We start from the raw sequence: 23,795 nt of genomic DNA, 5'->3' as shown, positions 1-23,795 counted from the left end.
ACGTGGGAAGCAGGTCACTTTCACTGGGACCTTAGAGTTGTCACTGTCTATCCCTTCAGAGCTGGAAAAGCTGTCAACCTAACACAAGCCCAGGCCAACTGATGCTCAGGCTCTCGCTGCCAGTCCCACAAGCACTGGCTGCTGATGGCTCTTCAATGAAACCCACCCTGAAAGCCTCTATGACGCGGGAAGCCCGGGAGTCTATTCTTGCCGCCTTGGGCTCCTACTGCCTCATAAAGCCCAGGTCTCACTCGGGAGCAGCTCTGCTTCTGAACTTGACCCAAGGAGAGTAATTACAAACCCATTTCTCTGAATTTCTGAGGCCTGATTTCCCAGCCTGTCACCAGGGACTGAGTGGTTTACCTCACTAGGTTTCAATGAAGCACTAAGGAGCCTCAAGATGACAAAACCCTTCTAAGTGAGACTGTTCTGTCCGGCCACGCTGAGCCCTTTAACAGTGTCCGACATCCATGTCAGAAACAAATTCACAAAGAAAGGGACAAGCCACTCACTGAATGAGAGAGGGGCTGTGAGCGTCTGGGAAGGCCAGGGGGTTCCCTGAACCATGTTCCCAAGTTCCAGGGGTTTCTGTGGGCACTGGAGAGTCGTGAGATGTTTCTGAACAGAAGTAATTTGCTCGGGAAAACCCAGGTGGAAGAAAATTCCAGAAGTCATTGCGGGGTAAACTGTAGGTCCTTGGAGTCTGGTCTCCCTTTCAGCTGCTTATCATGACAGCCAAAATGACATCTTAACTTAATTCAGTGGCCCTGGCCAGAAAGGCTGAGGGGTCCAAGGCCTTCAATTACAGAAAACTCCTGGATGTGTAAGGATAAACTTTGACACGTACTAATTCTTGCTCCAGCTCTCCACAAATGTGACCCAGACTGTCAGCTCAGTGTCCTCAACCACTAACTCCGATAACACATTCACTTTGTTACCTAAAAACAAAACAAAAAGAAATCAGCGCCATGCATCCATGTTCACAGCATTAGCTACAGTAGCCACCCACAGGTGGGAGCAATCCACATGTCCATCGATGGATGGATGGGCAACCAAGACGTAACACAACCATACAATGGAGCATTACTCAGCCTTCAAAAGGAAGACGGTTCTGACACAGGCTACAACATGGATGGACTGCAAGGACACTGTATTAAGTATTTGGTACCTGAAATAAAGACACTCACAAAAGGACAAATAAAGGGCTGGGTGTGGTGGCTCACGCCTGGAATCCCAGCTACTCAGGAGGCAGTAGATAAGAGGATCTCAGCTTGAGGCTAGCCTGGACAAAAATGAGAGACCCTACCTGAAAAATAACTAATGCAAAAAGGACTGGGGCCGTGGCTCAAGTGGTAAAGCACCTGCCTAGCAATCACAGGACCCAAACGCAAACCTCAGTACAACTAAAAAAGGATATATATGAATAATTTGACCATATGGTATGTCTAGAGCCAGGGTGTAGAACGGGGAGCAGAGATGACGGGGAGTGGAACAGAGGAGAGTCAGAGCACCCCACAGAGTTTCACTTTTGCAAGAAGCAAAGAGATGAATGGTGTAATAGTTAGACGTCAAAGTGGCCAGTTTTCTATTTTGCACACCTTACCATCACGTTTTAGAAAGGAAGGAAGGGGGAAGGAGGAAGGGAGGAAAAGAGGGGAAGGAAGGCCTGCAGACAGGTGAGCGAGCACTGCCCGTGTGGCCACTGAAGCAAACAGTGCAGTCCCTGGTGGCTCCACACCCCACACACCCTCCTCTACCTGGCACCTTTTCATTTTTACTGAAAAACTTCTCTCACCCCCTCCTGTGCCCGCCCTGCTGCTGACTGGGCTCCTTTCAGAACCAGAATGACTGGAACCAGCTTGTGGTGAACACTGCCACCTTCTCTGAGGACACCCAGAGCTCTTGGTGACACACACTAACCGCCACCCATCACCACTCCAGGACCCCTGCTTCCTCCACATCAGCGAATGGGGCCTCAAGCTCTGGCTAAGCTTAGAAGTTTCCAGAAAGCTTTTCATGGCAACCATAGTGAGGGGTGAGCATCTTCCCGTTGCTAATTCTAAGACCCATGTCCGAGGCACAAAGGACACGGTTGTCCCCATGTGACAGAGAATGAAGCAGGGAGTTCAGCTGCTTCTGCCTGCCTCTGTCCTTGTCAGTGACTGGAAGGAGACTGGGACTGGAACGAGGAAGTGGGTCCCTCAGCTCCTGCCCTTATGCATACCTTTGAACTCAGCTAGCAGGTGTCTGCACACGTAGGACCGTCGTGTCTTTCTGAAGGATCTGACTGTGGTTACAAAACTCTCTCTTCCTGTGACACTAGGACAGTCAAGCACTCTTCTGGCTAATATTTGTATGGTGCATCTTTCCCATCCTTCCACTGTAACCAACCCCTAGACTTACATTTACAGTGACTCTCTTGCAGGGATCTATACATTTCAGTTGTGTTATTTTTTTCCAACCTGACAATATCTATTCTTTTTTCTCTTTACTGCAGTGCTGGGGATCAAATGCAGGGGCTCGTGCATGCTAGAAAAGTACTCCTCCACTGAGCTGCACCCTCAGCCCAATATCTACCTTTTATTGGAGTGTTGGTCATGTTGTTTGTTTTGGCAGTACTGGGGGTTGAACCCAAGGCCTTGCAAACCCTCTACTGCTTCAACCACATGCCCAGGACTTTTGTTTATATTTTGCTTCTGAGATAGGGTCTGGCTAACTTTGCCCCAGCTGGCTTTGAACTTGACATCTTGCTGCCTCAGCCTACCAAGTAGCTGGGATTACAATCGTGCACACCCATGCCTGGTTCAGTCCATTTATATTTTAAGAATTATTAATATGGCTGGGTTTAAGTCTTTCACCTTGCCATTTGTTTTTCATCTTTCCTTCCCCTCCCTCCCTCCCTCTTTCTTTCCTTCCTTCCTTTCTTGTGGGACTTGGGTTTGAACTCAGAGCCTTGAACTTGCAAGGGAGGTATTATCTCTTCTTCTTCTTTTTGTTTCTCTTTCTTTTCAGCTTTTAAAATTTTATCCATGGGCTTGTATGTGTGGTTCAAATGGTAGAACACCTGCCTACCATGTGTGAAGTCCTGAGTCCAAACTCCAGTACCACCAAAAAACAAAAATAGAAACTCTGAGGATAGGATGCTAAGGAAATAACCAGTCACCAAGAGACAAGCACTGTCCCTCAGGTGACACAGAAAAAGCTACATGAGAAACAGAAAGCAGAATGGTGTTGCCAGAAACTGGGGAGGGAGGAAGGGGCACCGTTTAGTAGATGCAGAGTTTTGTTTTTTGCAGTGCTGGTGTGTGCCAAGCAAGTATTCCACCAGACTCCACCCCGGGCCCAGGTGTCAGCGCCTCCAGACAGGTGAAACACAGGTGACGGTGGTGAGGGCTGGGGCTGGTGGAGGGGTTCAGGTGATAGAGCACTGCCTAGCATGTGTGAAGCCCTGAGTTCAAACCCCAGTACCACCAAAAAAAAAAAAAAAAAAAGTGGTGAGGGCTGCACAGTGTGGATGCACTTGGTGCTACTGTACTGTGTGACCAAAATGGTCACAACAGGAAGTTCTGTTATACCAAAATTACCACAACCGAAAAGTAGCTCTGTAAAAAGTAACTGTGAACTTTATTATTGCAATGATGGCAGGAATTATCCTGATTTACAGATTAATAAAAATTGGGGCTGACCCACGTCTGGATTTCTGCACACAGGTGAAGTGCTGTGTGTTGTCCTCTGTCCTCCCACCAAGCCGAAGGTGTGACTAACAGCCTAAAATACTGATTTCTAATCAGAAAGGTTTTTTTTTTTTTTTTAAAATTCATCCTATGTCACCTGGGCACCAGTGGCTCACTCCTGTAATCCTAGCTACTTGAGAGGCTGAGATCAGGAGGATCACAGTCCAAATCCAGCCTGGGCAGATATTTCCTGAGATCCCCCATCTCCAAAATAACCAGAGCAAAATGGACTGGGGGCGTGGCTCAAACAGTAGAGCACCTGCTTTGCAAATGCAAAGCCCTGAGTTCAAACCCCAGTCCCAACAACAATTATCCTGTGTCAAAAAGAACAGGATGATGGTCACTCAGGCCAGGGTGAGGAGTGAGGATGGATCTGTAGAGCACAGCTGGCCCTGAGGTCTCTCAGCACCAGCTCCTGCCTGTGACCAACCTCTCATGAGTGATGTCACGGTGACCCCTCGAAAAGGTCTCCCTCTCAGTGGCAGGGACAAGGGGATGACACTGGACTGTCCACCTGACCTGTGTCTCCTCCCCTCAGGTCCCGCCTCTGTCTCCCAGCAAGCTGGGATCCGGGAAGGCTCTGCCCCTCAGAGTTCCCAACAGCCAAAGTCCAAGAGGACAGATGACCAAGAGGGACACAGGCAAGGAGGCATGGCAAGGAAGCCTGGGGAGTGGCGGGGAGAGGGGTACTGACAAGAAGTGCCTGGGGGGCCACCTGCCATCCTCACCGCTGTGGGACCTGGCTGTGGGACCCAGGAGGGAGGCAGTAAGTTCCTCCAATACCTAAATAATTCCCCACTGCCCCGGGAGCGTGTGCAGACTGACTAACCCTCAGTCAAGACATGTAAGGGAGGCTCTGGGATACACGACAGAAAACTCAAAGAGCCTTTGTGAGTTCTGGCGACACGGGCCAACTACCTCCAACTATGATGCAGGGGGGCAGGCAGCTTTGGGTGGGAACCCCAACCCTCTTGTCAACTCGCTGTGTGACCTCAGTAAGTTCCCAGGCCTCTCTGGGCCTCACCTGAAGGTGAGAACAAGGGAATGGTAAGGTTCAGTGGGTGGCAGCTGTCACTCGCCACGGCCCTGGGCTTCCACAGAGGCTAACAAGACTTAAAACTTGTCCCTTTATTATTTCTGGAGTATGAAATCTTGGCCAAATGAGAGCACTGTGTATCTTTCCCCTGGAGGCAAATCAAGTGTAATGTGGGCAGGAGAGAAAGTTCCAGAAATAACATTCTCGTGGAGAAAGCATGAAAGGACCTGGTGATGACCTGAGATCTGCTAACCCTACTGCCAAGGCCTGAGATCCCGACGGGGTCCACACGAGCTCCACTGGATGCTGCCTCTTCCCTGCTGCTATCAACCCCTTCTTTCTTCTCCAGGAGCCAGGGGATGCGCTGGGCCTCCTGCAGACCGAGCTAGGGGTCCCCTCCACTGGCCTCCTGGGCTGGGAGATGACCCTGGAGTGTCCCAGGTCAGACAGGTCAGGCCTGGCCTTTTCCAGGCCACCCTGCCCCCAGCCAGCCCTGCACAGGTGATGGTGGCCCTCAGGCAGGGGGACTGGAAGGGCAGGTTTCTGCAGCCAGGCAGGAAGAAGGAAGGGCTTTGTTTTTCAGAGCCAGTGTTGGGCAGCTGTCCTCCATCCAGGCACCTGGCTCTTCCCGTCCAGGCTGCTAGGGTCTGTTTGAGTTCTGTTAGGGCAACAGGTGCCACTTTGGCAAGCAGTGACGGTGAGCTGCACATAAGAGAGCCACGGTAGAAATTCCTTTTCTTTTTTTTTCTTGGCAGCACTGGGGTTTGAACTCAGGGCCTTCCATTTGCCAGGCAGGTGCTCTTCCACTGGAGCTATGCCCCCAATCCCTTTTTGCTGTGGGTATTTTTTCCAATAGGGACTCCGGTTTATACCTGTACTGTGACTCTCCTCTATGCTTTCCACATCACTGAGATGGCAGGCACGCACCACCATACCCAGCTCTTATTGGTTGAGATGGGGTCTCATGAACTTTTTGCCTGGCCTCAAATGTGATCCTGCAGATTTCTAGGATTACAGTTGTGAGCAACTGTCCTGGCTCACGTAGGGATTCTGAGGAGCACAAAGGTGTGGGGACGAATCTCCCAGTCCCGTACATAGCTCTAGTCGTTTACTCCCCTGGCTGCAAAGTAGGTGGGGAGGCCTGACCCCCCTCACTGTGCTACAATGGGGTCACGCCTGGAGCTGGAAAACTGTCCTTTGTCCTGCAGCGTGAGGCGTCTCAAGATATAGAATCTTCCTGAAATATGGACAGGAAGCTGCCTTCCCTAGGGACATCTCAGTCCCCAAACAGGAGGGTGGGGTCCCCTTGGTTTTAACACTCATCCTGTGCTGTAAACTTGACCAAGGAGCTCAGACTGAGCAGCAGAGGATCTGGAAGCACGAGAGCGCCTCACTCTGACTCTGCGGCCTTCCCACTACCCTCCTTCTCCACTGCTATGTTGGGCCTGGGGAGACCCACAGCTGAGCGGAGCAGGCAGACGTGAGAAGACAGCTGTGGAGTTGGGTCGGGATAGAAGCAGCTGGGTCAAAGACAGCAAGGCAGGCTTCTGGGAAGAAGTGGTATCTTAGGTGCACAGGAAGGGGCGTCAGCAGGCAGGGCCACAGAGTGGAAAATGCACGAATTGTCTGGGAGCATATTAAAAATGCACTTTTCCCCAAGCCCCCAGATCCTGGTTCAGTAGGTTACATGGGGCCCAGTGGCGTTTCACACACTCCTGTGGGGCGTCCAGCAACACAGGAGCGCTTGGACCACACTCTGCTCTGAGGGGGCAAAGGCGAAAGGAAGCTATTTGGCCCTTTGATGGACTGTCCCTCTAGGGACTTTGGACAGCTCCCAAGGCCTGGTCTTCAGTATTTCAGGGACAGGTACACCGCCAGACAAACGGGAAACACCCCCAGCAGGGCAGCAGCCTGGCCCCCACCGGGGCTGTCAGGGTTCCAGAAGAGGCCAGGAAGCAAGGTGACAGTATTTTATCTCAGGACTGTGTGGGGCAAGGTCCAGGTTCATGGGTGAGGTGGCCAGGGCGGCCAGTGTCCTGGGCCCAGGAAAGAGCAGGACCTGGCCACACCTCCTTCCCCTCTCCTGCCAGGAAAGGCCAGGTGTCCCATGGGCCCCGAGACTCTGCGGCCTGTGGCCTGGCTCCCTACCCTTCCCCTCTTCTGTCCCCAGTCCCCCACCAGAAGCTACATCTCCTGCCCCAGGCTCAGCCATGGTTTTTATACAGGGGTCCTGGGTCAACCAGCCTGGCCTTGGCGTCACACACAGACAGCCAGGCACCACTTCTGCCAGTCCCCATGGGACAATATTCCAGCCCACTCCCAGATAGCCTAACACAAATTTTGCTGGCTCAAGTCCTTGCCGGAAAGCTCACTTTTTTACAAAGGTTTAGAACTCAGAGCCTCCAGCTTGCTAAGCAGGTGCCCCACCGCTTAAGCCCTGGGTTTCCTTGTCTTGCTCTTGCCCCGTTCTGACCTTTGGCTCCCCATCCAGCTGGTCACCACACTGTGGCCTCCTGACCCTGCATTCTCTCAGTAGGTGTGAGGCCTATTATCAACTGGCTCCATAGCCTCACCCAGTTCCAGCTGTTCATCCCACTTGGGGCTCTGGGAACAGGCTGAGAAGCTTTGTTCCCTAGAAGGCTTTTTTAGAACTGGCTGTTAAAATCCACTGCTTACTAAAACCACAACTATGTGACATATCACACATGTCTCTGACAGGCCACCTAAAATGCAGTCTGCATTACATGCTGTATACACAAGTGGAAAATACCACACTGTAGAACACGGGCAATTAACACTTGTTAATTTTTAAAATTGTTCAAGGCAGATTCTGATTTGGTGGCTCTGGGGTACGGTCGAGATTCAGCACCACTAACAAGCTCCTAGACGAGGATGGTAAGTGGGTTTAGGGCTCATATTTGAGCAGCAAGAGGGTAGGGTTCACACAAGTGAATAGGAGTTTGCCATAGGACAGGAGGGCTTAGAATAGAACTTGCTCAGATACTGCAGCAACCAGGTAACTGCCACGGACATCAAAACAATTCACTCCAGAGGTTCCGAGAAGGATAGCTCAGGTGGAGATACCAACTGCCCTGTCCTGAGCGAGCAGCTGCTATGGCTGGTACACACGACTCCTGCACAGGTGAGTCCAGTTCAAGGGCGACACCGATCTCTTCAGATAGCATCTCTTGCTAGTTATAGCGGCTCAGCTGAAGGGCTGGGGAAAGGCTGGGGACCTGTAGTCCATCTGGGCTGCCTGTGAGCAAATGCCACCAGTGTAATAGCTGACACTGTTTCCGAGGGTCTCTAAGTGTCTTCAAGGATATACACCACGCTTAGTTCTCATGGCCTCCCTTCCAGGAAGGTGCTAGTTTAAGAGTTCAGGCTCTGGAGCCAGACAACCTGGCTTTACCACTTTCTAGCTGTGTGACCTTGAGTAAGTTACTTAGCCTCTCTGTGCCTCTATTTCCTCATCTCTAACTAGGGGCAGTACCCCTCTCAGAAGGTTGGAGTTACATTCTGATGACTAATGAACATAAAACATGTAGAACAGCGCTCGACAGTCAATATAACCTGGGCTCTGAATTTCTCTCTCTCAGTCTTACTTGCACAGTGAGAAGAAACTGAGATTCAAAAGAGACGGAGAAGGTCACACAAAGTCACCTGTGAGGAAGAGGCAGAACAATTCACAGCCAAGGGTTCTGGGAGCAACAGAAGTCATGACATGGGGGGAGGGGGGCTCCTGCCTCAGTTGCTCCTGGCCTCCCAGCCCTGCCTCCCAGGGATGGGGCCTCTGTCCCCCTGCATGGATTCCTGAGAACTCTTCAACCCCACAGCCTCCTGCACGGGCCACTGGGTTCTGGACCAGAACACACCTTGCTTAAAGCAGGTCTCTTCCAGGCAGGTGCAGGGAGGAGAGGGCAGGTGAGGGCCAGCTCCATGGAGCCAGCAGCCTCACGGCCAGCTGTGGAGGACGGGGAGCCAGGGCACAGAGCTGGAGGTGGGGGGGTCCAGGCCAGGCGGGAGAGTGGCAGAGCAGGCTTTGGAACCACCATGAACACAGCTAGGCTGGCAGAGAAGTTGTTATTTAATTTAATCTTTATAAAAACTGCACGGGGTGGTGTGGCCAGGTGAGCGGAAGTCCAGTATGTGGGAAGAACACTCTGAAGTGTTTAGTAGCAAAGACACATAGCAAATTTATTCTTCAACATGTGTATGTGTTTAGACGGTACTGGGGTTTGAACTCAGGGCCTCAGGCTTGCTGGGCAGGTGCTCTACCACTCCAGCCACTCCAGCAGCACCCCTCTGATTTATTCTGTGTTTGGCTGGTTGGTTGGCTTTTTTGAGACAGGTCTCCCTGTGTAACCACTGGTCTCGAACTTGAGACCCTACTGCCTCAGTCTCCTAAATGTTGGGAGGGAGGGAGGGGGAAAGAGGGAGAGAGACGGGGAGAGAGAGCAGGGAAAAGTCAGTATATCTAGGTAAGAGGTAGATAGGAAAGGAATTTCTGGTACAAGTTTTGCAGCTTTCCTGTATGCTTGAAATCATATCAAAACAAAAGATACCCAGATGTGCATGAGAAAAATCTTGCTGTTTTCTGTGGTGCTTGGACAGAACCCACGTCCTTGAGTGCAGGCAAGCCTCAAACTCTAGATCTTCTAGATGCCTCCCGAGTGTGTGGATTACAAGCGTGAACCACCACACCTGGCTCTTGGTCTCTATTTCCACCTAAGTTCTACAGGGCACCCAGGAAAGGAATGAGGCATCAGCGGCAGAACTTGGCAGCTGGTGGGCTCTGGAAACAGGAGTTACCTGTGGGCAGGGTGGATGGGAAGCAGGTGGAAGGAAGACTGACATCTCACTATGTACCATTTGGGCCTTCAGAATCGGAGCCAGGCAGGTGCCGGGGTCATTATGCACTGATGTTGTGGTAATGGCAGAAAAGGCCAGAGATGAGGCCATGTCCCTGAGACCAGGACTGGAGGCACCTGCACGCTTGCTGTGGTTGCTCCAGGCTCAGATATGGACGGTGTCCAGTGGGTGCCTGGCAAAGGGAACCTGCAGTCTCATGGCAGAGCAGGTGACTGAAGGTTGGGGGACAAAGGACACCACTAGGGAAGGAGAGGAAGGGGAGCACAAATTGCCTTACCTTTCCCAAATAACAAGGATCACTGGGAAAGGAGACAGTCAGCCCCTGACAGGTGCTACATGGAGGCGGTGGAGGATAGCTCAGCACAGTTGCTGGTGACGCCCGTGGAGCTGTGCTCCAAGGCTGGAGGAGAGGCCGGTGCTGAGGAGGAGAGGGACATGAGGCAAGAGGGTGGCACTCCTCTAGGTTGGGCAGAGAAGGGGCTCAGGGTGGCACACACACACTCAAGACCCATTCTTGGAAGGCACTCCTGAGCGCCCAGTAGAAAAGTCCACAAAAGTCTGAAGGAAGAGAGGAGGTGAGGTGAGTGAGGGTCGAGAAGCAGGCCAGGCTCTGGAGGAGCTGAAGGCTCCAGGCCTCACTGGCTCTCCAGATGAGCTGTGACTTGGGATAGGTTTATCCCGAGCGGTGGCTCTCACACTTCCGATTCCATCCCATCCCTTGGGTTCCACCACAGAGATGAGGCTAAGCTGACTGGGGCCAGGCCTGGGGTTCTGCATTCAAGCCACTCTCCAGAGGCACACAGGACCTTGGGAGAGAACATGGCTCCTTGGCCAAGGCCAAGGCCAAGACACTGCTTTTGCCAATATGGTGCCATGGACTCATGTCTAGGATTAAGAAAACCTAATTGAAGAGGCAGACAGATGGTCGAAAACTCAGTTGTTTCAACTACAAGTCTAACTTTCTACCTTGACCTTTGGGGTCATTTACATGCCCTGTCACCTTCTAATCATCACCTTCTTTATCTTCTGATCTGCAATCACTTGGTTTGTCTGTGAGCTCCTGAGGGATGAAGTCAGTCTACATTCACAGCCGTTCCCTTTCTCGCACAGTCCCGCCAGGAGAACACGCAAAGGAAAAGGACTTCTTTAGTTCACTTCTCCCCAGCGTGCAGGAGCAGGGGAAGTAATCCACAATGGCCAGACTCACTTCTTGCTCAGCAAAGCTCAGCCCGAGTGAGCCAGTTGACCTGCAGTGAACTCAAAGCAAGCATCCCGCAGGATGGGCCAAAGAGCGAGCAGGAATGTGGCAGGCCAAGGTCACGGGCTGCTCAGGCCCCTAAGAACCAAAGGAAAGCGTGCTCTTACGAAGTCCCTCACAAGGCTGCAAGGCTGAGCCCACGGAGCACTGCACAGTACAGGTGGGGAAGCAAGGGTGGTGGTCTCCACCGTGCCAGGGGTGGCTGGTCATTATGTGGACAGATGCTGTGTTCAGAATTGCTTGCCCACCCTGCTGGTGCAGAGGGAAGCATCTGCTAAAACAGGAGGGTGCGAGGAGAAGCCCTGCCTTCCCAGACAGACGCTGGGCCCTGTAAGACACTGTCATGAAGGGCTTAGAGTACGGGAAGGGGACTCTGGTCCAAATGACCAGGACTGACTTGGTACTGCTGTCCCTGACAGCCAGCCTGGCCTGGGCCTCTGGGATTAGGATTGGGATTTAGAGGACATAAAGACTGGGTCCTCATGTAAACTCCACCTTTTGTTACCTGTGCAATCACGGGCAAGTTTCCAGCTCTCTGAGCCTCAGCTTCCACACCAGCAGAACAGAGCTGGTGACAGTTCTTACCTCACGGCTGTGCTGTGAACCAGATGGTGTATTCGAAACACTGACTGTGGCACAACCTCAGCTTACTGAGTGTGAGCTAGTATTCGTTCTCGCCCACAAGCTATGATCTGCGCCCACCTTGTGGGAGCCCCCAAGCTGCCACGTGGTCCAGGTGTGTGCGTGGAACCCAGAGTAGGACCCTCACAGGAAAGGGAGCTCCAGCCCCCTGGCCAACAAGGCTAAAGCGGCTTTGGCTGATTTCCATAAAAGCTTTAGTGCCACAAGAACTAAACGCTGGGCACTGGTGGCTCACACCTGTAATCCTAGCTACTGAGGATGCAGACATCGGGAGGGCCGAGGTTCGAACCCAACCCAGGCAAATAGTTTGAGAGCCCCTATCTCAAAAGCACCCATTACAAAAAGGGCTGGTAGAGTGGCTCAAGGTGTAGGCCCTGAGTTCAAACCCCAGTACCAATACTTAACCATCAGAAAAGGAAGACCCAGGTAGGAAGAGAAGAGGGAAAATGACCAAACAGCAAAGTGCCTGACGACCCCTCACCCCAAGGATCTACTTCACCCCCTGCACCTGTTCTTGTTTTGTGACACTTCCTGCACATCTCAATTTTCCCAAGGAGAACTCACAAATGATGAGCTTTAAAGTGATCTGTCCCGTTCACCTGGGTGCCTTTCACAAGATTCTCTCACTTAATTTCATTCAAACCCACCAAGCGCTTGACAGGAAAGAAGATATTTTAACCACAGCCAAGCCACCTGCACCCCAGGATCAACTGAGGACTTTCGTTTCTCTTTTTCTTTTTGAAACAGGGTCTTGCCTTGTAGCTCAGGCTGACACAGAACTCACTGTGTAGTCCAAGCTGGCCTCAAACTCTCCATTCTTTCTCAACCTTCCCAGTGCTGGGATTACAGGTGTAATGCCCAGCTCTTGAATGGGGACTTTCTAGAAACTCCATGCCTGGGTCATCCCTGAGACAGATTAAAGCAGAACCTTCAGGAGTGGGCTGTGGGCTGTCCTGGGTGTTCTCGAAACTGCCTTCAAGCCACGTGGTGATTCCGGTAATATGGAAGCCCAGTAGAGACCCACTAGTATTTTCTATTGCTCCCTGAGCTCCAGCACTACCCCTCACAGCTATTGAAAGAGGTCAGGGTCCTTACTTCCCTGCTGGAGCGTTAAGGAGACCCCAGCTCAGGAAGGGCAAATGGCTTGCTGCTAGGAGCAAGGGCCAGAAACAGATCGAGGCGTAGGCATCTCCCAGCTCAAGTGCACCTACTGTGCACTAGCCATGAACCCTGATGGAGAGGCGCAGGTTGTCACGCTGTTCTGAGCTCACAAGGTGCTTTGAAGCCCAGGCAAGGAAGGTGGGGAGGCTTTTCTCAACGTCATCTCTGAGCTAAATTGTGATGCAAACAAGACACTCACTGACAGGTGGGGACTGAAGAAGGAGGTGGTGGGCTCCCAGGACCACCTCAACAGCTACACACACCTGTGCTCGCAGGCCGTGCAATTCAACCACTAACTAAACGTCTTAGGTGAGGCTGGTTCTTCACACTTCACCCATGACTCACAGACTCCAAAAGCAGGTCATCGAGGACTGCAGAGTTTCTGAGTCAGCAGGTATAACTGAGTGAAGCTGATACCCTTTTCAGCACAGAAAACTTGGAGGGCCCAGTGAGCAGGAAAGATGAAAGAAAAACTCAAAGTCCTTCACTGGTGGCTGGCAAGTATCCATTTTATGTCATCAATGCAAATAAACCACTTACACTGGTTTTGAAATTCTTTAGCTACAAGACACTTTTTAATACTCAGACCTAGAAAGTCCTTGTTCACTTGAGAAGGGCCTATCTTCTTAAGTGCAATCAGCTTTTCTACAGAACATTTTTCTTAGAAACAATGAGAGTGGTTTATGTCCAAAAAAATCTGGTCCTCAGAATATATGAATTGAGCAGTAATTATTTAACTATAGAGAAAAGCTGTAAGATGTAGTCAGGCTCTAATTGGTTCTCATTTTGCCAAGGAAGAACTGCAAGTTCAGGGGGTGTGATTAACCTGATCAAGGTTAAAGATGTACCAAATAACGAGAGCATGTAAAAGTGAAGTCGGGTCAAGGGAGAGCCAGGCAGAGGCTCCTCCGAGGGCCTAGGGGACTGGCCTCTTCCCCACGGTCCTCCAGGCCTCCTCTAGAGTGGAAGCAGGGAGAAGTTCCTAGGCGCAAAGGACCAGAGACCCCCTCCTCTTTCGGGCAGCTCTGCACAGGTGTCCTGGATCAATTTGAGAAGCAAGAAGAGCAGTTTCCTCAGGTCTTCCTGTGGCTGTAGATATGTAAATCCCATGCATTTTAATGAAAGAGAAGTGACTTCCATTTCTCTATACTTTAATCCAATGGGGACAAGAAATCCCTATAGGATTTTGCTACCACTCGGCTTTGGTCCACTCACAGTGGCACAAGTGAGATCACTCCTTGTCCTCTTACTTCAGGGAAGAGCACTGAGTTACCTGGCCTCACCAGTCTTTGGTGTCCTCACCCGTGACCACATGGGGATGACACAGTACCCCCTTCGAGGTTAATGGCCACAACTCAGTAAGTCAGCCTATCAGTGGTTCTCAGGGTGTGAGCACAGGCCCATTCTTGGGCCCTACTAGGTCTTACAACCACCCGCTGCACCTCCCAGGACTGCTGATACCTCCTCCAGGTTGTCGACTGCTGTCTAGAATGTAAGCTCTGTGAGGACAAAGATTCTTGTTGGCTTAGTCACTTCTGAGTCACCAGGGCTGAAAAGATGCCTGGCTCATCACAGACATGCCACCCAGTAAATTCTGTAAATGACTGAATGTGTTCAATTGAGACAGAGGAAGAAGGAGACTGAAAATCAGAGGGTCTGGTACCTCTAGCTGAGCTTGTACTGCACTGTGACGAGCTGTGTCTCACTAACTTTGTGACTTGGAGACTACTGGATCTCACTGCTGCACATCCAACACTGAGCTCAGCCCACCACCTAGCCAGAGCAGGCTTTTGGGAACTCCCTATGCAGGGCACAAAGGTCTCCCACTTCCAAATCTAGGTTCACACCATCATTGTCAACAGGTGTGGTGTCACAGACACCTTTATCTTCCACAGATGGGCAAAAGAATTCTGGAGAACACCAAGTGCAACTATCTGTTCAATTGTTGGCCAGCCCTCCTCAACTAAGTGTAGACCCCACAGCAGTGGGACTTTGCTCTGGCCCTTGTCACTGAGGCTGAGCACAGTAGGCTCTCCATAAATTCCTGTACAGGGAGTGGCCAACACCTGGCTGGGTGGGACTGATAAACACCAGTGCCCTTCTGCACCTCCACCCAGCTCAAATCAGCAGGTTCTCCACCAACTCTCAAGTCATGCAAGGAGAACACTGAAAGAAGGGGCTTGTTCTCAAAGCAGTTGAATTCCACGGACCCCTGGCTCCCGTGTCAGCCTCCTTAGCTCCTCCACGATGACTGAAACTCATCACCCTGATGCTCACACACGGGCCTGCGCCAGCTCACTGGCAAGTCACTCCACTCCAGAAATTCCAAAGAAGGGCTTGTCTCTGATAAGACGCAGGGAAAAAGGTTTATTGATTTATTTATATAATGAGTGCTGTCAAGATGGTTTGCAAGTTCTAATGTCACCTAGCTCAGGTGAGCTGTGGCCCATCAAGAAGAGACTTGTGTTGGCAGGGAAGAAACGAGGGATTTTGTCTCTCCGCCAGTGGGTGAGTTGGCCTGACCAGTAGCTCTCGTTGGAAATCACGTGGTGCTCTAGGCACAGGCACTGTGCTCTGACTTCTACCTCAGGCATCATGTCAAACTCACACAACCCCACTTTTACCCGCCTCACAGCAGAGAAGAAGGAACTGGTTGAAGGTCATTTCTAGTTTCAAGTGAGAGAGCTGGGCTTGACTCTGTGTCCTTTGAGGATCTTTACAAAGGCCTCATCAACTGCAGGAAATAACATGTGGGAGCTGGGCGTCGGTGGCTCACACCTATAATCTTAGCTACTTGGGAGGCTGAGATCAGGAGGATTGAAGTTTGGGGCCAGCCTAGACAAATAGTTTGTGAGACACCATCTCCAAAAGAACCAAACCAAAAATGTACTAGAGGTGTGGCTGAGGTGGTAGAGCATCTGCTTAGCAAGGGCAAAGCCCTGAGTTCAAACCCCAGTCCCACCAAGACCAAAAATCATAGATGGGTCAAACCAATGATTGGTTGTGACCACACAAATATTTTCTCCACTGTAAATTACATGCATACACCAACCAAAAGGCATGTCTGGTTGTCTCTCTGTAATTAGTAAGACCCCTTTTCTTTTGCTTCCCTTTCTCTTTCTCAACTCACACAAAGAGACTACCTGGTGGAAAGACCCAGGTTCAGATTCCTTCCAACTCAGTCCCTCTCTACCTGCATGACCTTGGGTTTGTCATCTGACATCGCTCAGCCTCATTTTCCCCGTTTGTAAAATGTGGGGAAAATATGATGCACAGCCATGCCTGGTACATGACAGACACTGGATAAAAATCAACAATGACCACCATTACTACCGATCATCATACTGCCCGGAGTTCAGCTATGGTTGTCACCGTTAGTGACACAAAGACCGATAATGCACTCATAGGAAGCTCCTGGAATAGTATTAAGAAGCTCACAGAGCCCTCACTCGCCAAGAAAAACCGCACAAATGCAAGGTCGGGGAGCTCTCCAGGGTCATCTCACCCTAGCAGCCACTCGATTCCTGGATCCTGACATTTTACCCTTCCAGTCAGTGCATCCCAGGGCACCCCAGTGATCAAAGGACCGAGGGCAGAGACAGGCCAGTGTGGAGGAGGTGGGGAACAGCAACCAAACCAGGCTCGGACAGCAGCAGACAGCCGATGGGGAAAGCTAGCAGCTGCTGGCCTGGAGTCCTTGCTGCCAGAGAGTGATGAATGGAGAGGGACAAGAAAAAATGGCCCACTAAGGTGTCCCTAACCTGATGCAGCTACGGTTTTGTTCTATTTTGTTTTCTGGCTGACCATTGAGTGAGAACTTAAACCCAGGTCCCTTTTCTTTGGAAGACATTTGAAACTCAGAGATCCCATTTCTTCCCAACTGGAAGATGTCATGGGTAGAAGCATGGAGGAGGGGGTGGCTGGGGGGAACATGTGAACCACACACTTGTCCTTTTTGTCCCCTCCTCCCCACCCTGTCTACCCCACCCCCTCTTCCCAGTGCAGCATCTTTCTAGAATGTTCTCCCTTCACAGCCACAGTGAACGCTTGTCCCATCTCCCCCCTCCCCCATTATTTTGGCAAGAGGTTTCCTGCTTAGAAGCTAGAGGCTAAATGGCCTGCTGGCGACCGCTGAATGATAAAACTGTATCAAGTTTCTTAGTTTTCTGTCCCTTTATGTCACTCTGAAACACGGACTCAAGGCAGCAGAGAGCCCAGCCCAGCTGTGGCAGCAGCCACCACTGGCCTCTTCCTTGGTCCACCCGGAGGTGTGCAGGGCGCTGGCTTGCTCGGAGCTGGGAAAGGCAGGGTGTAAGACTCAACAAACAGCAAGGAGCCTCTTAGCCAAGTGGAATCCACTGAGCTGGTGGCCACATGTGACACTCAGCACGGACAGCCACTCCCTAAAAATGCCACAAAACCTGACCATGCTGTCTTCCAGCTAGACAGTCCTGCAGCCGCACGCCCACCTCCAGCTTCCCTGCATTCAAGGCATGTCTCTCCTCAGCAGTACCTGAGCCCCGAGGGCCAACCTTCCTAGTAACGAAGGCAACCTGATTCTCTTCCCTTCAGAAGGGCAGAGTTTCTCTCTCCTACCTGGGACCCAGGGGATTGGAAATTCAGGCCAGTGTGGCTAAGCCACAGAAGGGGAGGTGGGAGATGGGGACAGAGAGGAGCTGTCCTGGCTACTCAATCCTGGCTGTTGGGAACATTTGCCCAAGCAACTTGGAAACGACTTTGACCTCCCTGTGCACACTGCAGCCTGCAGAGGCTCTGCCCCCATCTCTGCTTCTCACCCCCAGACCTCTGGTTAGCTGGTCGCTCCCACAACGTAGAGTCTAGGCCAAGAAGTCCCTGAGATGCCCTGGGCGGTTAACTGGCAGCTCTGATTAAGGCTCGAGATCAGTGTCAGGTTTGCCCATTCAAAGAGTAAGCGCTAAAACTCTCAGGCTGAATTTGGCCAAAGGGCGCTCTGGGGCCTGACACTGGTGAATCAGTCAGGGCCCAGCTAGACCAGGCTACACTCACAGGAACAGGAATGCTATTGAACACACATGGTTGATGAAAGGATTAAATGAGATGGTAATACAAAAAACTTAGCCCAGTGGGCAGCACGGAGTGAAGGGTCAGTAGAAAGTAGCACTTTTGCTGGGTGCCAGTGGCTGTAATCAGACCCTATCTCGAAAAAAATCCATCACAAAAAAGGGTGGTGGAGTGGCTCAAGTGGTAAGAGTGCCTGCCTAGCTCGAGCTAAGCGTGAGGCTCTCACCCAGTGCCACAAAAGAAAAAATAAAGTAGCACTTACTGTTTTATACATTTGTGGATTTTCAAATCTCTCACTGCAGCCTATCTATACCAGTGCATACAGCTTCTTTTTCCTTTAATAGTTGGCTCAAGATATTCCCAGGCATGGTACACGCACATATGTTTTGTGAGACAGGGTCTCACTATGTAGCTCATATTAACCTTGAACTCACCATCCTGCCTTGCCTTCCTGAGTGCTAAGACTACAGAGATGTGTCACCATGCCTGGCTAAAATACGTAGGGGTTTTTTTTGTGTGTGTGGTATTGGGGAATTGAACTCGGGGCCTCCAGCTTGTTAAGCAAGCACTCTCCTACCTAAGCCTCACCTCTAGTCTGAAATGTGCAGATCCTAAACTCAAGCCTGGAGAAGTTAGGAAAGCCCTGTAGTAACTGGCACATGGATGTGAACAGTGCGAGTTTACAGGTACTACTGAACCATTAAGAGCACAAGTGTGGAGCACAGAAACCATCAGTAAATCCTATGGTGTGCTGGTTGTCCTCCCCCCAAGAAAACACATCAGAATGGGAACAGGAGCAAAGTGACAGCAATCTGACAACTTTCCGAACTCCATTTTCATTGATTGTAAAAATAGTAACCATCTAGTGGTCACTCGTACTTCCACCGTTGTACATATAACAAATTCCTGGAACACAACAAAACAATTGTGACCTAAACTGCCAACAAGACTTCCCACCAGTGCCTCAGCCACCTCCTTATCTTATCATAGATAAGCCTAGATCTAAGCCTAGATCTGATTTTTAGGAAAAGCTTACATAAGAGACAGAAGAAAGGAGACCTTCTACGCTTAGGGTTGGCTTTTATCCACAGCATGGCCTTGGGCAAGGTGCTGGTCTCCAGTCTCAGTCTCATCAGTGAAATGAAAAGCCTGGGTTACATAACCGGAAGGACCCATTCCAGCTGCAAAGCTGGGTGGAGACTCAGCTCCACGTGATTTAGGTGTTTCACAGGTACTTTTCCTGGTAAAAGTTAAAGAACTGACGTCCCCAAGTGCCTCCCAAAGGTCAGACCATGCTGCCTGCCCTACCTGGTGTAGTCTATTTAACACTCACCCTCTCCCTGCATGGCTAATAGGTACCTCCCTCATCCAATACAAGGTAAAAACAAGGTGCAGAGAATACGCCACCTGCCTGGGTCACTCAGGGAGCAAGTGGCAGATCCAAAACTCCAGGACCCAAAGGCTCCCCCTCAATCCATGGTCCACACTTCCTCTCTGGCTGGCCGTGGCCACACCAGAATGGTCACAGGTAAGTGAAATCATGCATTTTAATTCCTGAGGTCATGGATAGAGGTCTTGAGTCAGAAACTTGGTGGACAAGAGGTCAAACAGTGAGGTGCCTAGAAATATGGGTTTTACTCCAACACCACAAAAAAGAAGAAACAAACAAACAAACAAGGAAGGAAGGGAGGGAGGGACGATGAGAGGGAAGGAAGGAAGAAAGTCACTTGCCTCGCATGTACAAGACCCTGAGTTCTATCCCCCACAAAAAGCTGCATGGCTTCACCAAATCTAGTCTCTCTGTGCCTCAAGTAAGTCACATAGGTAATGGAACCTAGTTTTAGGGTTGTTGGGGGGACCCAAACTCTCAGGAGACCACCTGAGCACACTACACACTCAAATTATGACCCTTCCTCCACCTAAACAGAAGGGCACATGGAGGTGACAAGCCCACCTCTGATGGGAGTCAGGCAAAAACACCACAGTTTGCACTTTGGGAGACACCCTGCCCCTCAAGTCAGTGTGACAGAACTATGGGGCCCACTGGAGGTTCTTTAACTGCCCCAGCAAAAGTTGGTCCTCAAATCCTGAGAGAAGTTGCCAAGTCTCGAGCCACAGGGGCCTCCAGGCCTTGTTATCTCGATGGAAACTGCCCGACATGCAGGTGGTTTCCCACACGGTCTAAACCCTAGCAGGGAACAAGCAGGAATCTGGCTTCAGGAACCTTCTCTGATAGATCCAGTCCCAATGATCCATTCTTCCTCAGAGAACAATGGGCGTGTTTGTTTTTGCATGCCATGGGGTTGAACAGCGGCAGGCTGGCCCTGGGTTGGCAGCTCCCAGAAGCACCCAGGTTCTGCTGCAAAGACAGCCCAGCACTAAGGGGCTGTTCCAGCTTGATCTGCGCACCTGACTCCCTAAGGACTGCCCCTTCCCAGGCTGGCCTGACTCGGGCTCAGCCTGGGCACTGCTGCAGCCTTTGGCCCAGTGGGCAGGGCCCAAGCTGCCCACTGGACCCTCTCGGTTGTTGGGACAACCGTCCTGAGGAATTTCGGCCTCCCAGCCTTCCCTGGGTGAGAAGGGGAGAGCTGGCAAGACTGGCTGCTTGGCTGCTCTTCCGACCCCCCTGGTGAAAGGGGAAGCTAAAAACTGGATTCCCTGCCCCCAGCAGCTCCATGGCAGACAGCACACAAAACAGCTCAGCCCCAGAGGGAGGAATGTGCCAGGACAGTCTTTAGGGTTCGAGCCGGAGACGCTATTTTGTCCTAAGAAATATCTTCCAACTGAAGCACTGTACAACTGACTGCTTTCAAATTCACGGGAGTGGGGAAGCACGTCCATGGTTCAAGTATGCACACACACACACACACTGGAGGAGAGGAGTTTTTTTATGTGACTTTTGCAGAATTGTAACTACTCTGGGAGAATTTATCTCCCTTCCCACCACCCCAAAAAATAAGTTCGGCTCTTGTGAGCGTTGTTAAATTTCTTCCTTCTTTCTCATAGCTTGTCCCCATCTTCCCTTCTCTCCCGCAGCCATGTGGTAAGGAGGTGTGAGAGGGTCTAAAAATCACACCTGAGAGCCGGCAGGTCCTCAGAGACGATCTAACCAGCCTCTCTCTCACCCATGGAGCGCTCAAACCTCAGAGCAGTCAAGCAATCTGCGCATAGCCACACAGGCAGGACAAAAGGCAGGATCCCCATCTGTGTGTCCAGGAAGGAAATTCCAGTGACCTACAGTGACTGTCCTCTGCCCAACTCTACCTCAACACCTTCAAAGCTGGCCACAACAGTGACTTCTAGGACTGACCCCCACCCCCACAGGGGCTCCACACCAACCCAGGACTGGCAGGATTCCCAGGAGGCACAAAGACCAAACCAATGACTTATAAGATGAGAAAGCCTCATCTTCCTCATTAATACCACCTAAAAACAAAGTTATGCAGGCTTGTTTTCTTGCTTTTCCACTTAGTGTATTTTTAAAGGTTCCTTTCTATTTATGGCAATGGGTAGGTGGTACAAAAACATCTTTGAGTTGACGTGAAATCAAGAATTAGTGGATACACCACAAGGTCAGGAAGGTGGTCCCATGACACTAGAGTCTGAGACTCATTTTCTAGTCAAGTTAGGCCCCCATGGAAGCCCCACACTTCCATCTTCCAAGGGGAAAGAATTACAGGTGTTTGCAAGAAACTTCCTCTGGCTGTTTTATTCTCTCAGTGCAGAATCAGCCCTCACCATCCAACGTGACACCACCTGCTAACTGCACCCTGGCCTCAGCCAGCAACAGAACCCACTTAGAGAGGGTAGTAAGCTTGAACTTGTCTGCTCTATGGAGGTTACTACTGAAAGGGACTGCCAAGTTCACCAACACCGTAAAGGAGCCCAAGGCAACTGATCTGAGGGGCTCGGGAAGAATCAGGTGAAGACAGGTTTGGAGGTTAGAAAGTCAGAGCTGGTCACAGATAAGTTGTACACAGGTGGAAAGATGAAATACTATAGCCAGGCACCGGTGGTTCACGCCTGCAATCCTAACTACTCAGGGGACTAAAATCAGGAGGATTTCGGTTCAAGGCCAGATCGGGAAATAGTTCAGGAGACCCCCATCTCCAAAATAACTAGAGCAAAATGCACTGGAGGTGTGGCTCAAGTGGTAGAGGGTCTGCTTTGCAAGAGTGAAGCCCTAAGTTCAAACCCCAGTCCCACCAAAGAAAAAAAAAAAATGATGAAACAATCTCTCCTGGCTCCAAATTCTCTTTAGACACAAAACTTGGGCTCTGACATGTCCCTTCCAATTTTTACAATCACCACTATTACTCCTTCCCTTCCGTTAATCTGCCACAAAGGGAAACTGAGGCACGGAGGTTAAAGCGGCCTGCCTAAGAGACTCATTCGGCATTCAAACTTTCTCTTCCAAATAATACTAAGAAGACATTCAGCATGGTGTTGAGTATGAAGAATGAAGAATGAATGAACGAACTAAGTGCTCACGAGAAACTACCGGGAATCTCAGAGGGGTTTTTTTGTTTTGTTCTGTTTTGAACCCACATCTTGTTACACGCCCCCATCCGAACCCCACCAGGTAAAAATTTTACCTGGGCTGGTTCCTGTGAAGCAGGAACCCCAAAGATCACAGACCAGGTGAAAATCCCACATTTCTGAGACAGCAGACCCACAGGCTGTGCCAGGAAAGGACAAGGCAACTCCACCTGCCTGAGCGGAATCGCGTGCTCAGCCAGCCAGGTGCTCGGCAAGGTCAGGACACGCTGGTGCTGCACCGAGGAGCCTCGGGCCCCAGAGGGCTCAAGGGGAGGAGGTAGAGGTGCCGGCTGAGGCCTCTCACCTCCATCTCCATCCTAACAGCTTCCAACTTGCTGTGAGATTCCTGGAGAACCAGTCTCCCTCCTTCGCCCTCCCCGCTCCCACGGCCTCCCTGGACTGGCTCGGCCACCAAGGCACCTGTCAAAAAAGCGCACTCGGGCTGCCCTGCCCTCGCCAGTGCCCTTGCTTGTTCCCCCGCGCTCTCCCACCAGACCGAGCCCGGGGTCCCCACCCCTGCTCCCCAGCCCCCCCAGCTTCACCCGGCCAGGTCGCTGCCCCCGCCCCCCCCCACACCTCTACCCAAAGGGGCCGGGGGGCGGGGCCAGCGCTTAAGGTCAAAACTCCGGGCAGGTGCCAGCCGGGGCCTAAGTCCTTCTCTGGGGCTGGCCGCGGGCACAGCCTGGGCCAGCTCGCCCCACTCAGCACTCTAAGGCCGCCTCGGGGCAGAGGGGTAAACTGAGGCAGGGGCAGCAGAGCTGGCTCCCCACGGCCGGCGGGGAGGTCCTACCTGTCCCGCGGGTCGATCCAGCTGGTGGTGCGGCTCGTGTGGTCTATGTAGTAGACCTTGCCGTCGAAGTCGCGCGCCTCCTCCCAGCCCTCCGGCAGGGGCAGCTCCGGCCGGGGCATCTTCCCGAGCGCGGCCCGCCTCCCCCATGCAGCTCGGGCCGCCGCGCGCTCAGCGGCTCGGGCCGGCCGCTCCGGGTGCCGCCGGCCGCCCAGGCACCATGACCAGGGGGGTGGCGCCCGCCGATCGGGGGCCCTACTGGGGGTCGGCCGGGGTGGCGCCGCGGTCCATGCGGCCCTGCGGCCGCCGCCGGCCTCTCACGCGGCCATGTGCGCCCGCAGCGGCGTGGTGCGGGCCGGGTGCGCGCCCGGCCGGCCTGGCCCGGCGCGGCTGCCGCTGTCCCCCTCCTCCTCCTCCTCCTGCTCCTCCTGCTCTTGCTGCTCCTGCTGCGCCCTCCGCGCCGCTGCTGCCCCCTCCGCGTCGCCGCCCCGCGCGCGCTCGCCCCGCGACTTGTGCCTCCGCCAGGTGCGGCTCCGCGGCGCAGGTAACAGCGCTGCCCCGGAAACGGGGGGCGGAGCGCCGGGCGCCCGGGTTCCCGGGTCCCCTCCCCGCGCCCAGCGCCGCGAGGGCGGGTCCTAGGGCCCGAGACGCGCCCCCTCGTGGGACAGTCCCAACCACCACTCGCGCCCGCCCGGGAACAAGAGGACCGTCCCTTACCTGGGT

General features: G+C 52.2%; 1 protein-coding gene across 1 annotated transcript in view; it reads right to left on the bottom strand.

Moving 5' to 3' along the window:
- Window positions 1-23,266, bottom strand: part of Wwc1 (WW and C2 domain containing 1) — a 137,963-nt gene extending 114,697 nt beyond the window's left edge. Inside the window, exon 1 of the mRNA XM_074057742.1 lies at window positions 23,076-23,266. Within this exon, the coding sequence (XP_073913843.1) occupies window positions 23,076-23,194 (119 nt within the window). The 5' untranslated portion in view covers window positions 23,195-23,266. The remainder of the gene's footprint in view (window positions 1-23,075) is intronic.
- Window positions 23,267-23,795: the final 529 nt, after the last annotated feature.

Source organism: Castor canadensis, chromosome 16 (genome assembly GCF_047511655.1).
Source record: "Castor canadensis chromosome 16, mCasCan1.hap1v2, whole genome shotgun sequence".
Lineage (NCBI taxonomy): Eukaryota > Metazoa > Chordata > Mammalia > Rodentia > Castoridae > Castor > Castor canadensis.
Note: the sequence above shows the minus strand (reverse complement) of the source record. Positions and strands in the feature narration are given on the sequence as shown.